The sequence below is a fragment of the Cynoglossus semilaevis genome, chromosome 12 (genome assembly GCF_000523025.1).
Source record: "Cynoglossus semilaevis isolate Cse_v1.0 chromosome 12, Cse_v1.0, whole genome shotgun sequence".
Taxonomy (NCBI): domain Eukaryota; kingdom Metazoa; phylum Chordata; class Actinopteri; order Pleuronectiformes; family Cynoglossidae; genus Cynoglossus; species Cynoglossus semilaevis.
This window is the reverse complement of record NC_024318.1, coordinates 6,533,187-6,547,113: the sequence shown is the minus strand read 5'-3', so window position 1 is coordinate 6,547,113 and position 13,927 is coordinate 6,533,187. Positions and strand designations below refer to the sequence as shown.

General features: G+C 38.2%; 3 protein-coding genes and 1 non-coding gene across 5 annotated transcripts; 3 read left to right on the top strand and 1 right to left on the bottom strand.

The window, feature by feature from the left end:
* The first annotated feature begins 1,404 nt into the window (after window positions 1–1,404).
* ppa1b (inorganic pyrophosphatase 1b) lies at window positions 1,405–5,709 on the top strand. The gene is made up of 11 exons (XM_008321786.3): window positions 1,405–1,561; window positions 2,464–2,528; window positions 2,769–2,822; window positions 3,440–3,559; window positions 3,660–3,746; window positions 3,872–3,998; window positions 4,096–4,223; window positions 4,541–4,626; window positions 5,112–5,184; window positions 5,296–5,335; window positions 5,451–5,709. Exons 1-11 carry the CDS (start codon window positions 1,501–1,503, stop codon window positions 5,471–5,473), a joined length of 864 nt encoding a protein of 287 aa, XP_008320008.1. The 5' UTR covers window positions 1,405–1,500; the 3' UTR covers window positions 5,474–5,709.
* Window positions 5,710–6,274: 565 nt separating this feature from the next.
* Window positions 6,275–10,364, top strand: sar1ab (secretion associated, Ras related GTPase 1Ab). Of its 2 annotated transcripts, none has more exons than XM_008321785.3 (7): window positions 6,275–6,409; window positions 7,562–7,632; window positions 7,995–8,114; window positions 8,198–8,263; window positions 8,351–8,454; window positions 8,536–8,667; window positions 9,030–10,364. In XM_008321785.3, the coding sequence occupies exons 2-7, from the start codon at window positions 7,575–7,577 to the stop codon at window positions 9,144–9,146; spliced, it is 597 nt and encodes a 198-aa protein (XP_008320007.1). In that variant the 5' UTR covers window positions 6,275–6,409; window positions 7,562–7,574; the 3' UTR covers window positions 9,147–10,364. The 2 variants fall into 2 exon arrangements, with proteins under 2 accessions (XP_008320007.1, XP_016892627.1); XM_017037138.2 differs by having other exon boundaries at window positions 6,324–6,409; window positions 7,529–7,632.
* Window positions 10,365–10,627: 263 nt separating this feature from the next.
* Window positions 10,628–13,846, top strand: tysnd1 (trypsin like peroxisomal matrix peptidase 1). The gene is made up of 5 exons (XM_008321784.3): window positions 10,628–10,712; window positions 10,831–11,937; window positions 12,344–12,474; window positions 12,570–12,755; window positions 12,951–13,846. The coding sequence occupies exons 2-5, from the start codon at window positions 10,856–10,858 to the stop codon at window positions 13,151–13,153; spliced, it is 1,602 nt and encodes a 533-aa protein (XP_008320006.1). The 5' UTR covers window positions 10,628–10,712; window positions 10,831–10,855; the 3' UTR covers window positions 13,154–13,846.
* trnav-uac (transfer RNA valine (anticodon UAC)) lies at window positions 12,114–12,186 on the bottom strand. Its single transcript has one exon. It is a non-coding gene; the product is annotated as a tRNA-Val (tRNA).
* Window positions 13,847–13,927: the final 81 nt, after the last annotated feature.

Sequence of the window (13,927 nt, the reverse complement as noted above, 5' to 3'; positions counted from 1 at the left end):
TTAACTGTGTTCAACGGTAAATCTTTCACAAAATCATGTGTAGTATCACACGCCACACGTCGTACTGTCTGGTCACAGACATCAGAAAAATGAAGTGGTGGATTTGAAAGAGATTGTAATTAATGTGGAAAGTGGGATTTGAGGGCGAGCTACTTTCATCACGAGGATCCCGGCGATGAAAGGGTTGTGGGGGGGGGTTAAAGGGAAGTGTGTGTAAATATTGTAAATGAAAAATAGAGACACATTAACAGAAATGTATTCACTTTCTCTGGGGGCGGGAGGGGAATGTTCATAGTGTATTTAGAATTTGTAAAGCTTGCATCCTTCTGTCAGATACTGACTTGGGACAATGTGTTTGATTGCGTCTGTGCGGACCTCTCTAACCACGCCTGTTCATTTATGTAAGATATTTTATGTTCCCAAGGAAAAAAAGACAGTTTTCTTTTGTGTAATACTGTGTGTTTCTCTTATTACCTGTGTACTTTGTAAAGGTGCTACAAAATATTAAGGCCTTTTAAGGTATAATTGGGACTTGGAGACATTGAGCCTGGTGTGGCTCTAAAGGGTTGTTTCCAAATTTACACTTTGTAAAAAAAAAAAAAAGTTTTTGTCAAATTTATAAAATATGCTATAAAGGTACAATCTGAAGTGATTGGCACAACAGGTAGCAGTTGTCTCTTTGGTTTTGTACATTCTATGTACAATCATTTCATATTTTAAACTGTTCAGAAACACATTGTGATTTTTAGTCTTGCAAATCTGTATGTAGTTAGATGACGTGACATTCTAATATTTATCTAATAAATATGTATTCAGATAAAACACATATCATGGCATTTGTGGTATTTTTATAACACCAAGTACTAATTTGAAAACACTTATGTTTGACTAAAATGATTCTATACATTCGTGTATTTTATAAAATTATACCTTGTTTTTACACAAAAAATTCTATCAGCTATTAATTATTTTCGTTTAAAATTATTTAACTATAAATGATAAATAAGAATACTTTAAAAACTTGGTGCTTTTCAAGTCGACTGTTGGTTAATCCCTCAGTCAATCTGAATTATATTACTCATTCTTCAGGATAAAACCTGGAACTGGCGATACGTTTCTAGGATCGTCGGAAAAAATATTCTGACGCAGAAATAACTTAATTATACATCATTCTTTCCGGCATACTCAGACTTTACATGAACAGTTGTAAACATTTATATGTGATTCATGTCAGTCATTTTATTGTTCATTATTTAACGTACGTGGTATTTTTGTTCTACATTTTTTTCATATTAGGTTCACTTGTGAACTAGATCTTCAACTAAAATCATACACTTGTGCGTTACGGCTGAATTGCAACATTTCCGCTGGTCCATAAATGCGTCATTGATACCAGGCGCATGCGCTGTGGTCTCTTCTCCACCAACTATCGCGGACGTTTCCTTCCGCCGCCATCCTTCACTCCAGAGCCGGACAGTAACAGATCACCTGCAGGACATCATGAACTTCACGGTGGAAGAGAGAGGAGCCCCGAACTCCCTCAGCTACCGTCTGTTCTACAGTGAGTTGTACTCCGAACATTTAAATGTCAGATTTGTGTTTGTTTCCGTTTGCTATTTTCAAAGACGCTGCTGCAGCCTCATAGGCCAACGGGATCCTCCCACGTGTCATATTCATTCTATTCATTCATAGTAACTATTTACTTTAGTAATTTTGCAGCCGCGCGAATCTTTGTTTTAATATCATTCTAAACGCTGTCGACTAACGCCGTTCGACTGACGACAGCCTCCGTGTCGTTTTTGTGAAGTCACTAAGTGAAATGTACAATTTTGCGTCATCGAGCTGAGCGACGCCTTCAATGAATAAAATCACTGTTTAACTGTGAACCAAAACTATTCTAGATATGCAAGTATAGATATTAAACCAAACAGAGTATCCAATAGTTAAATATAACTTAACTAACTAAACATAACTTAGCTTCATTCATAGTTACAAAATGATGAAACATGAGTGTTTTGACTAACATTTACAACTACATTTTTTATACAGTTTTTTTTTATCTCGTTATTTAAGGCTAAATCATATAAATATATTTTATTTATACATTTATACCTGTATCCTAAAAAAAAAAAGATTTTCCGACCCCTCTTCGTCATTGTCTTATTAGGTGGACGACTAAGCTTGACAGACGTATTAATAGACTAAAAAGCGTATTGTTAATTATTAATTTGAAGGCTTAATACTATTTAGGGCCTAAAGTTAGCCTGTTGGACCTGTGGAGTGAGTCTGAACAGTGAATGTACAACAGGTTTAGATCGTTCCAACAGGAACCTGCCCTGCGCGTTCCATTATCTTCAGTGCTCGTCTGCAGACGTCGATGTCCGGAAGTATTAGTTTGTCTGAATCATTTTAAAGTAACTATTGTGTTCAACTTCAACGATGTTTAATCTGCTTCTTGTACAGAAAATGAAGAAGGAAAATACATCTCACCATTCCATGATATACCCATGTACGCAGATGAGAGTCAGGTAATCAAACCTCCGTAAATAACCTTTGCCCAAGCAGTTTCATTATCGTGTGTAACTACGAGTGACTGATTATTACCACAATTGAGCAATGAAAACATTTTTGCAATGCCTCTAGAAGCTACATACTTTGTATTATATTTTTATATATTCAATCATGTTTTGATATATATATACATATATATATATATCATATTTTATACTTTTTTTTATCTTAACAATTGTATTTCCTGTCTCCTTCAGAACATCTTTAACATGGTGGTGGAAGTCCCAAGATGGACAAATGCAAAGATGGAGGTATAACATGTTTGTATGCACTTTCTATTTTATTTTTATGCTTCTCCTCCTTTAGACATGACACATGAAATAAGTGGACATCACATCCAAAAAACATCTTTGAGAAATGAATGGGAGATTAAACACAGAGATTCGATTAGGTTTATCTGTAACACAGAACCTGACTAGACAGGATGTTTTTGGTAGTCTGGTATTTTTGTTTTGTTCCACATCCTGTACAGCTTCTGGTGTTGTCACAAATTACAACAAGACAAACACGGGTGGAGTCAGTGACGTGCTGCGTTAGTTTATTGTGGCTCTGTTTTTATGGAATGCTACAAAAGCTAGTGTTTTAGTTCTTTTAGAGTTTAAGCATTTAGTGTTAATTTTTGGGATCTTTGTCAGAACCTAACCCTATTGTATTCCCTAGTCCATTCTATTCTATTTTATTCTATTAATTTCCATTCAGTCTACTCCTGTCTATTTTGGGGTTTTTTTCTATTGTATTGAACTTTATGCGTAGGCAACAATTTAAAAAATTTTTTTTTTTTAGAATACTAACATTTATAATAAAGATTGTTTTACTACAACTGAGCCCATTTCTCTGTCTGGTTCCTTGTTCTCACTTTATTGTCCAGATTGCCACCAAAGAACTGTTGAACCCCATCAAGCAGGATGTAAAGAAAGGTGCGCTGCGCTATGTTGCTAATATTTTCCCTCACAAAGGCTACATCTGGAACTACGGAGCCATCCCCCAGGTAGAATGGCATTACTGGAACCTTTATCCACTAAAAAGTGTTGAGTCTTTCCAACTATTGTTTTTGTTGTCTTCATGTGTATTGATGTTAAATCTCGCAGACGTGGGAAGATCCTGCTCACAAAGACGGAGACACCGGTTGCTGTGGCGACAACGACCCCATCGATGTTTGTGAGATTGGAAGTCGGGTACGAAGCTGGCTGCTGGATACACAGCCGTAGATTAATTTTCTTCATCTCAGTGTCACATTAGTTTGATGTTGTTATTTCTGCCGTATGTTTGTTACAAAGCAAATCTAATCTGTGATCTCCAGGTCTGTTCTCGCGGCGAGCTCATTAAAGTTAAAGTCCTCGGCATCCTGGCCATGATTGATGAGGGTGAGACCGATTGGAAGGTGATTGTCATCAATTCAGACGATCCTGAAGCCAAAGACTATAATGGTGAGTCAGACCACTCTCCCCCACTCCTCCCTCCCCCACCCATCAGTCTGCCCAGCATCAGTCACAATGGCATCATTTGATTTCTGCTCCTTCTCAGACATCAGCGACGTCCGTCGTCTGAAGCCTGGATATCTGGAGGCCACAGTCGACTGGTTCAGGAGATACAAAGTGCCTGATGGGAAACCAGAAAACCAGTTTGCTTTCAATGGGGAGTTTAAAGACAAGGTTTGTTCTTCACTCACCTTTGTGTTGTTTTTTTACTAGCACTAAAGAAATGATACTGATCAAAACTTTATTTGACTTCATCAAATCAACCTCGCAATGTTACATTTTGTTGCGTTACAACTGAAGGAGTTGCATGTGATATTTGTCAACTTCAGTGTTGTCCAATGTGAGGCAATACGTTTTGTAACAGTGGCCTTTTTTAACGATTTAACGATTTCATATTGGCCTATAAAAACCAGTAGTTGTTGTACAGTAGAGACTTTATGAATGTTTTTTTTTATTAAGTCAAATCAAAATCAAAGATGTTTTTGTTTCAGGACTTTGCCATTGAAGTGATTAAAACCACCCACGGCTTCTGGAAAGCACTCATCTCCAAACAGGCCTGTGCTGGAGAACTGAACTGGTACAAACTACATCACTTTGACCCTATATATGTCAATAGGACCTCTCAGTTTCAGTATGTGGAAGTAATTCCTCTATATTGGGTTAAAGTTTAATCAGAAAAAAAAATATATATATAGTATTTAAATTAGTAAATTCTAATGTGAACACACTGTGTAAAAGACTTTGAGCTTTTACAGAGAGAGTCATGTAATAAAGAGGAAATTGAGTTGAACACACTCAGTCACTGATGTAAAAGAGAAGTGGTTCAGCATAAGTGTGGTTGGTTAACCGCATAGTTTGTTTGGTTGTTTGTTTTTTTTTTAAACCTTATTTGGAAATATGAGATAAAATAAATTCAATCCTAACAACTCAAAACTGACCAATAGAAGAGAGGCAGCCTGTGACAGCCTGTGACCTGATGCTTTATCTTCTGTTTTCCTCTGAATTTAATTTAAATTTCCAAACTGAAATACATGTTTAATGGCAATACTTTCCTCCTTACAGTAAAAACACATGTTTCTCTGGGGGAGACAGCTCCTACTGCTGCTCAGCAGACGAGGCTAAAGCTGTTGTCGAAGTAAGTAACCACAGAATTTCAGGTCAACCTTAATGTTTTAATATTAATAATTAAATATGAATATTATCATTTGGCAACAAGTTCATTGTTGACATTTGGTTATGTTTCCAGAAATTTCCATGTGGAGAAGCTGAACCTGTTCCTTCATCAGGTAAAGTTCCCTTTTTGTCTTGGTTTCTTTTATTATTAAAGTGCATTTACGGACATACTATTAATTGTTTACTATCACGGTGTTGCTGACGGTTATTTTTATCTTCTCCTTACAGTAGACAAATGGTTCTACAAGTAATTCAGGAGCATACTAACAGAAATACTGGAACCATAGAAGAATAACTGGATGGCTCCTGGAGGACAATAAATTATGTAGAAAAACAGTACAGTTTTACATTGTACAGGTCCTGACCAATTTATTTTTTCACTTATTTAACAAAATCTCTTTGGAGATGCGTGCCTGTAAACAAAGTACAGATACTGTTCACTGTATCAGACTCTGAAGTGCTTTAATAAAGCTTCTCTGGTAAATTATCAGATGTGTAGTTTTGTTTATTCCCAACCCAATAAGGTTGCAGTTCATTCCTATAACTGGCAGTCACTATGATGAATGTTGAGAGTGTAAGATGAAGAGAGATAATTTAGGTTTGTGCTTTTAATGAAACAATAGTGCTCCCTAGTGGGCAAGTGCTCGTAAAACACGTCTCAACTGCAATGAAAATCCATTCTTTGTATTAATTAAAATATTAATTAATTAAAATATTACTACTCTTTCTTTCTTGAAATAACTTATGTTTTTAAATTATTTACGTTTTAGCAAATAATTCCCCATATAAGTGAAGTAAAAAATACGTAAAAAAAATCGTAAAACGCGTATACTTACACTTGTAGATTTCGTTTATATGTGGAACGAATAAAGGACTAATCTTTCAATACAATAGAGAAACGAATCATTTAAAAATAAATACAAATTTAAAGCGATTTCAATTGGTTTCATTTTAGGTTTTCGGTTAACACTAAAGTTATATACGTTTTTTAAAATACTTCAATGGACAGGAAGTGACGCAAATATTTAAATTATCTCTTGTAGAAGAACTCGCTCTCCCTCCTCCTTCGGTTCTATAGTGACGTATTTCCGGTTAACTGTCAAACTCTTCGGGCTGTCACTCAGTCGACGGGACAGACTGGGACTAAAAAGCAGCAGAAAGAGGCTGAAATCGTCCCTGTACTGAAGGTATTACCACGAAGAATAGAGTCGTTATTTTTTTTCCTATTTTTTCCCCATTTTGTATAACATTTGCAGGCAAAAAGGGTTTAAAGTTCTGCTCGTTCACAGGTTCTCAGATTGTACAAACAAGTTTTTACGTGTGTTGTTTACTACATTTTCTTAAGTTTGTTCAAGTGAGTGTTTGTTTTGTCTCGTTCTCTCTCGTTTCCCCCCATTCCTGTACATATTTGCGTGAAAATCTGCTGACACTAATTTGGCAGCTGTTGGCAAAGTGTGAAAGAATGAAAAAAAAATGCTGTTTGCACATGCTGTTTGAATTAAGGGTCGCGATAAACGTAATTGACTGCAGGCTAATATGAGCAAAGCTTCGTCACTGAAGGCCTCAGTAGATTCACACACATGCAGTGACAGGTGTGTGTCTATGTGTGTGTGCGCGCGCGCGTGCGCTTGGATCAAGTGTCCTTGCCACAACTTGTCATAAAAATAGTCAGACGAAGATCAGCCTCAGTACTTGCTTCAAGACAGAAATAAAGAGTTTCTCTTGTGGCCTGAAAGGTTAACAGTAAAAGTTAAAAAATAAGACAAATAATTCCCGTCGTCATCATATTAGGTTCAACTTAAACGATCAAAATGAATGTCATCCATTTCTTTGTTTACAGTCTGGTTATAAAGACTATGTGCAATACCTACAAGGCCACCAGGGGGCTACAGCTCATTCTTTCATTAGAAATACTTTGTTGTCCACAGGAGGTGTTACAGTTGCTTCTTCAAGAGCATTTAAAAAATGTAAACGAGCAACGACTTTCGCTGGCTTCACTTCCACCTACAAGGTTTTCCCTCAGTGTTTGTTCTAAGCCTGTGTGATTACACAGAGCTTACACATACCAACAGAATAAACTGTGGTCGTTTATTATGATCAACGGATGTTCTTCAGAGCTTGGTGCTGCAACAGCCTGTTAAACTCTGTATCTGTTCGTCCGTGGTGAGTTTACTGGCTCGTGTTTGTGTGCGAGGACGCAGACAGACGTCTTGTTGAGATCTGAGTGCAGTTTGATCACAAAGGCACGGTTACTTTGATGTTCTCACACTGTGATGTCTTCTTCTTCTTCTTCTTCTTTTACCCAGCACCTTGATCAACATCAGTTTTCTGTATTACAGACATCCAAGAACCATGTCGTTTATATTTGGCTGGATCTACAGAAGTTTCAGCAGCGTCTTACAGTTGTTAGGTATGGTACTGACACCAACATGGCTGTCCAGGACTAACAGTTATCCTCAGCGATATAGTCCTGTGTTTGGTGATTTCTTCATTACTTTTTATTATATATTTATATATTTTATGTTACCTGTGAGATTAGATTAGAATAGCTTGGATTAGAACACCTATTGTTTTGTCATTATAGAACACTTAAAAATGTTATATTAGTGACCATGTGACCCTCAGAGTATTTGGACTAATTAGATAATATTGGTACCATTTTAATTTAAGCATTGTGTAATTGTAGGTCAAAGTTGGTGTCATATATATATATATATATATATATTTATATGCAAAATTGATGACATGACCCAATTCCCTTCTGTCCTCTAGGTTTGTACAAAAAGACTGGTAAACTCGTGTTTCTCGGACTGGACAATGCTGGGAAAACGACGCTGCTGCACATGCTCAGAGACGACCGGCTTGGGCAACACGTGCCAACACTGCATCCAAGTACAACCTGCAGTTCAACAATCTGCCTGTTTTTTATTTGACTTTGTGGCATTTTTAAAGTCAGTGCTGTCTTCTCTCCATAGCCTCAGAAGAGTTGACCATAGCTGGAATGACTTTTACAACATTTGACCTCGGCGGCCACACACAAGGTATCACTGAGAATAAACCTGAGGCACGGATATGTCACTGCTGTATCTGTGTGTCGTGTAGAAACTGTAACTGCATTGTTTTAACAGCACGAAGGATCTGGAAGAACTACCTTCCGGCCATAAATGGTATAGTTTACCTGGTGGACTGTGCCGATCTTGAACGACTGGCTGAGGCTAAGACTGAACTGGATGTAAGAATCAGATTGGATTAAATATTAATTTGCCATTAATATTTAAAAAATAACCATGTCACCTTTTGTGTGTGTTTTTAGGCGTTGTTAACAGATGAAACCATCTCCAACGTGCCAGTCCTCATCCTGGGGAATAAAATCGACCGTCCAGAAGCCATCAGTGAAGATGGTCTCAGGTGCATGTTTGGTCTTCATGGACACACAACTGGGAAGGTAATGTTTATTTTAAAACAAAATGCAAATACCTCTAGAACAGTAGTAAGGAGAATTATCTGCAATATGTACATGGATTCTTCTTGACATGTTAGAGAACAACTTCCACACATTGGGTAGTATGAGGTTAAGAAGCGGTGGCTGCCATATGCAAAATTATCATTGTTGATGTAAATCATTTCAAGCACCTGCTGCTTCTTGGCAGGAGGAAATATAAGAGCAGAGAGTGAGAGAAATAAGGATGCAGGAGGGAGTCGTTAAGAAGAGCTGTCTGTGGGATTGACTTCATGACTCACAGCTCCTTCACCTCCACCGCTGTTACAGTCACCGCTTTCTGATGTGCATTTTTGTTTTCTTTTCAGGGAAAAGTATCCCTGAAGGAGCAGAATTTGAGGCCGATGGAGGTTTTTATGTGCAGCGTGCTGAAGAGACAAGGATATGGAGAAGGTTTCCGCTGGCTTTCACAATACATCGACTGAACGACCCTCTGTTTACGACAATGTTTACCTGATTTTTATTATGAATGTGTGCTTCTACAAAACATATTACACATACAAAGAGAACAGTAAGCACAGGACTAACACTGGTTCGCTCTGGACATTGTGTGCCTGTGGTTTTGTTTGTGCCACAAATCACATTATCATCATTTGATTAATTATCATCTGGTGATTCTCAGACTGCATTGACTTTTATTCCTGCTCTGGTTTCTATCTCCGAGTAGAGCCAGCAGAATATTCTGCTTGACATATAGAACACGTCGTCACTTTGAACTCCCTTCTGACCCGTTTTTATTTTTAGGTGCTGGGGTTGACTTACAGTGAAGGTCATTTGGGTTAACATTCTGCTGGAGATGTTACTCTTCCTGGATTTAGAATGACACAAAAATCTGCCACTGACAAAACTCCTTTATGTCTATTTATTTTATTTCAGACTAACAGGAATACACTTACAATACTCTCAGTACATTTTCTGAACACTAGGTTTTGTGTATGGTTCTACACTGGGTATGTTTTTTTATAACAGCCTGCTCCCTCTGAGGCTGACATATTTTGCTGGCTGCATGTGATTTTATTTTATTTTTACATAATCTATAAGGGTTTTTCCATTAGAGGTCAATGCTGTGTGCAAATGTGACATCAACTGAATTATCAAACGTGTCTTTGTTCAGTGTTAACAGGCTAAACCTGCTTTTTGATGGTTATGTGTCAAACGTCCTGACCTGCTGTAAGTACTTTGTGATTGGACACTGCTCACAGTATGCAGTGATTTTATGAGAGTACTTTGGGTCTGGGTCAAAAATAGGTTGCGCACAAATATGCATGAAATAGGGCTGGGCAATAAATCAGTGGAGATATTTATAACTTCAAGGTAAAGTTAATTTTGATTCACAAAATCAATTGAATTGTTTTGGTTTATTTGTTACAATCATTTCAGACATGTGTCCAACCCTTGAATGAAAATGATCTGATAGTGCAATACCTAGTATGTGTTTATATATATGTATATAAATACATATATACTGTATATACACACATACATATATATTTAAGCTGTTATTTATACGATATTATTTCTAAATGATGTGACCAGCCTTGTTACAACAGGCATTTGTTTTTTGCTGTACAACTATTTAAAACAGGATGGGGTGGTTTAAAGTGTGATGTTTAAACATAATAAATATTTTATCAAATATAAAACATGTGACTTTGTTCAAACACCAACATTTAAATAATACCGGAAATAACCTGTAACGTCCAACTACGGAGTCCTAAATACGCGCTAGACCTACATTTTTCTAATTACATTTTTAATCGTATCAATATTTAACTCCAGAGGAATAAGTGCAAAGACCAATTGTGGCCAATGTAAACAGTGGAAGTCCCGCCTTCTACAGTACTTTACGGGCTACAGCTTATTAAAATAATTCTGTCCAATCATATTTAGTCGGCTTGTGTCGACTTTTTCCGTCTACCAATGAGGGACGAACCGGAAGTTACCAAACAGGAACCGAGTTGTTTGTCTTTTTGACATAAACCCAGCACAAGGTAAGTTTTGCTGTACTGCTTAATATCAAAGGTGGTAGTTTATTGTTTTCATATCACTCGAACACTCTTACTGTATTATTTGTGCTTGTTTTTACGCAGTAATTTTATCGTTACGTAGGTTTCCTTAACTCACGTCATTAGTCATGGACGTCAGAGAGGTGGAGAGACGTTGCTGTGTCGTGAAGGTGTCAGAGGCGTTTTCAGCAAAGAAACCAATCAGCTGCAGCGGTGTCATCGTCCACCCTCACACCGGAGTTTTAATCTGTACAGGTCTGCCGTTTTCACGGTTTCTTGCACACGGAGTGCCTCTGTCTCCCGACACTGACACCAGCTTCCTGCCACCATCCAGTTTAAAGGATAAGCTTAAAATCAGTGTCTGTTTCTCATTGGGTACAAACACCAGTTCAGAAACAGTCACAGCACCCAGGTCTAAAACACAAAGGCATCAGCTGCGGGAACTTCCTGCTCGCCTGCTGATGTTGGTCAACTGTCTGGAGTTTAAAGAAGCTTTCCAGGAAGTATTCCAGGAGTCTGAGCAGTGGCGTTTCCAGGGTAACGAAAAAGATGCTGAGCTTATAAGGGATGCCAGCTTCCTCAGCTGGTTTGCTGTCCTTAAGGTAGATTCAGTTGAGAAGAAAATAAGCCCAGATTCCAGAGGTTCCATCCCCTGGCGCAGCACCTCTGTTCTCCAGAAAGGACTCTCTGTGGTAGCATGCGGTTCACCCTTCGGCACCATCTGCCTCGACCTCTTCATCAGCACTCTGAGCAGAGGAATCATCAGTAACCTGGCTGGAGAAGACAACGCCGTCATCCTCACTGATGCCCGCTGTTTGCCTGGCACTGAGGGTGGAGGTCTGTTTCTGTTGGACGGCTCAGATAACGTCCATCTCATTGGACTGATTGTGTCTCCGTTTGGATGGAAGTCCAACGAGTGGATCGGCCTCAGTCTGGTCTGCTCTGTCAGTTCGATTTTCAGGAACATCCTCCGCTGCTGGAAGAATCAAGATTCTTTTCCTGAGGATTTGCTGAATGGTGGAGAAACAGGACTTGACATGATCTCAACGGCCCAGGAGTTGAAACCTGTTAAATATCCTACTGTGTGTTTTGTGCACAGTGGGCGGTTCTGGGGCTCGGGGGTTGTTGTCAGCTCTAATCTGGTTCTAACCTGCAGGCATGTTGTCTGTGGGAAACCAACAGTCGCCCTGAAGTTTCATCATAGGAACAGGTGACAACACAATCACAAGTTTACAGTTATAAATATATATGTATAAATGTAGTCACATTCACAAGTTTACAGTTATAAATATATATTTAAATATATGTGTATAAATGTAGTCACATATATTTATTTGTGTATTTAGCTTTTATCCCAAACAACTCACATAGGGAGGTTTAAGAATATGGTTCCACTGGGGTTTGAACCCAGGACCTTCTGCGTGTAAAGCAGACGTGATAACCACTACACTATAGAACCATATGCCTGTATTCACTACATCCTTCAAGTCTAACTTGCTGTATTTTTGACTTTAAACTTTTAACTTTATTGAACCAACAAGGATTTGTTTCTGTTCTGTTTTTAATAATGACAATCATTTTTTGTATTGATCTGAAACAATATTTGGATTTCACAGAGTCTACGACCGAGTGGGAACTGTGCTGTTTTCCACCGCAGCATCTTCTCCCTACGATCTGGCCTTGGTTCAGGTCAAGGATTCTGTCCCTGACACTGTGATCCCTGAAATGACTCAGATTTTTAATCCAGGTGGGATTAAGTATTCACCACTGTGACAGATCTCCTTCTAGATATGATGAATATTTATTTGTTTCTTCACGCTAACTGGGTTTGTCCCTCCGCAGGTGAGTCAGTTGTCGTGGTAGGGTACGGTGGTCTGGGTCAGGCCTGTGGTCCCTCCCTGACCACTGGAATCCTCTCTAAAGCCATTAGCCTAAACTACCAGCCAGTGATGATTCAAACGACCTGTGCAGTGCAAGCAGGCGCCAGCGGGGGCGCTGTGGTGCGGCCACACACAGGAGAGCTGTTGGGTAAGAAAACGCTGCAGCTGGAATATCATGCATGATCAGTGGGGGGCACATGGTGACCACAGAAAACCAAAGCACTCTTTCACAGTGAAAGGGAAACAACAAAGACAACAGTCTGGACGTTGGTGCTGATTTATCTTTAGGTTCAACAATTATTTTTCAACACTTATCTGTTCATCTTCATCATCTGTTGTACAGGTGTGGTGGCCAGTAACACCAGGGACTTGGCTGCCAAAGTGACTTATCCACACCTGAACTTCAGCATCCCAGTGACTGTTTTCAACCAACTGCTGCAGCAGTTTCACCAGACAAACGATGTGAATGTGTTCAGGAAACTGGACACCACAGAAAAAGACGTCAGACAAGTGTGGAGGCTCCAGATGGCCCAGAGCAAACTGTAACTGTAGGCTTTTAGAAATGTGGGAATTTAACTGGAGAAACATTTTTTTATGCTAATACGAGAATTTAAAAACGATAATTATTAACAGCCAATTTAAAGGTTTTGGGGTTTTGTTTTTTTTTTACCTTTGTGGGGTTTATCATCTGTGTTTTGTTTTTAATTTTATTATTGATCGACCTCAATAAACCTTAGAAAGCATTTAACTGACCAACCAAAAATTGCAAAATATATAGACTTAGATATAAATAATTATTTAATAATAATAATTTAATTTTTATATTTTGTGCATTTTAATAAACAAAAATGAATCCTAATGTCTACAGTTTTCTCCAAACTCGTTGCCGGTGTGTTAATTATGCACAAATAAATATTTTTGCATGTCTTAAATATTGAAGAAAAATATTTGTAATATATATAAATAATTAATATATGTTATAAATAAAAACATAAACCAGAAGTCATTCCTGTATCATAAAAATATATTTATTTTATTATATATTCCTAATGTGTGGATGCCCTGTATATATGTAGTACTTATTAGTTGCCCTCTCCCTGCTGCTGCGTTAATGTGTGATGTGCTGCAGGTGTGTGTGTCTGATTGGTCAAGTGTGTGTGACACGTCCTCTGGTCATCATGAAGCTCCAGCATGAAAAGGTCAGAACCTGTTGAGACCGGAAAAGGAATTAAATGAGTTTTATCACTGTATTTAATGGTGTCAGGAGAACTCTTCCTTCCCATGAACCGTGTGGCGTCTGTTGGCAGGTTGAACCCTTTT

Excerpts from the sequence above, each read along its gene's own strand:
- ppa1b (XM_008321786.3), top strand. The coding sequence starts at position 1,501 with ATGAACTTCACGGTGGAAGAGAGAGGAGCCCCGAACTCCCTCAGCTAC. Across the intron at positions 3,999-4,095 it reads TGAAGCCAAAGACTATAATG|ACATCAGCGACGTCCGTCGT; the intron begins GTGAGTCAGACC and ends GCTCCTTCTCAG. Across the intron at positions 4,627-5,111 it reads TGTGCTGGAGAACTGAACTG|TAAAAACACATGTTTCTCTG; the intron begins GTACAAACTACA and ends TCCTCCTTACAG.
- sar1ab (XM_008321785.3), top strand. The coding sequence starts at position 7,575 with ATGTCGTTTATATTTGGCTGGATCTACAGAAGTTTCAGCAGCGTCTTA. Across the intron at positions 7,633-7,994 it reads CAGCGTCTTACAGTTGTTAG|GTTTGTACAAAAAGACTGGT; the intron begins GTATGGTACTGA and ends TCTGTCCTCTAG. Across the intron at positions 8,115-8,197 it reads CGTGCCAACACTGCATCCAA|CCTCAGAAGAGTTGACCATA; the intron begins GTACAACCTGCA and ends TTCTCTCCATAG.
- tysnd1 (XM_008321784.3), top strand. The coding sequence starts at position 10,856 with ATGGACGTCAGAGAGGTGGAGAGACGTTGCTGTGTCGTGAAGGTGTCA. Across the intron at positions 11,938-12,343 it reads AAGTTTCATCATAGGAACAG|AGTCTACGACCGAGTGGGAA; the intron begins GTGACAACACAA and ends TGGATTTCACAG. Across the intron at positions 12,475-12,569 it reads GACTCAGATTTTTAATCCAG|GTGAGTCAGTTGTCGTGGTA; the intron begins GTGGGATTAAGT and ends GTCCCTCCGCAG.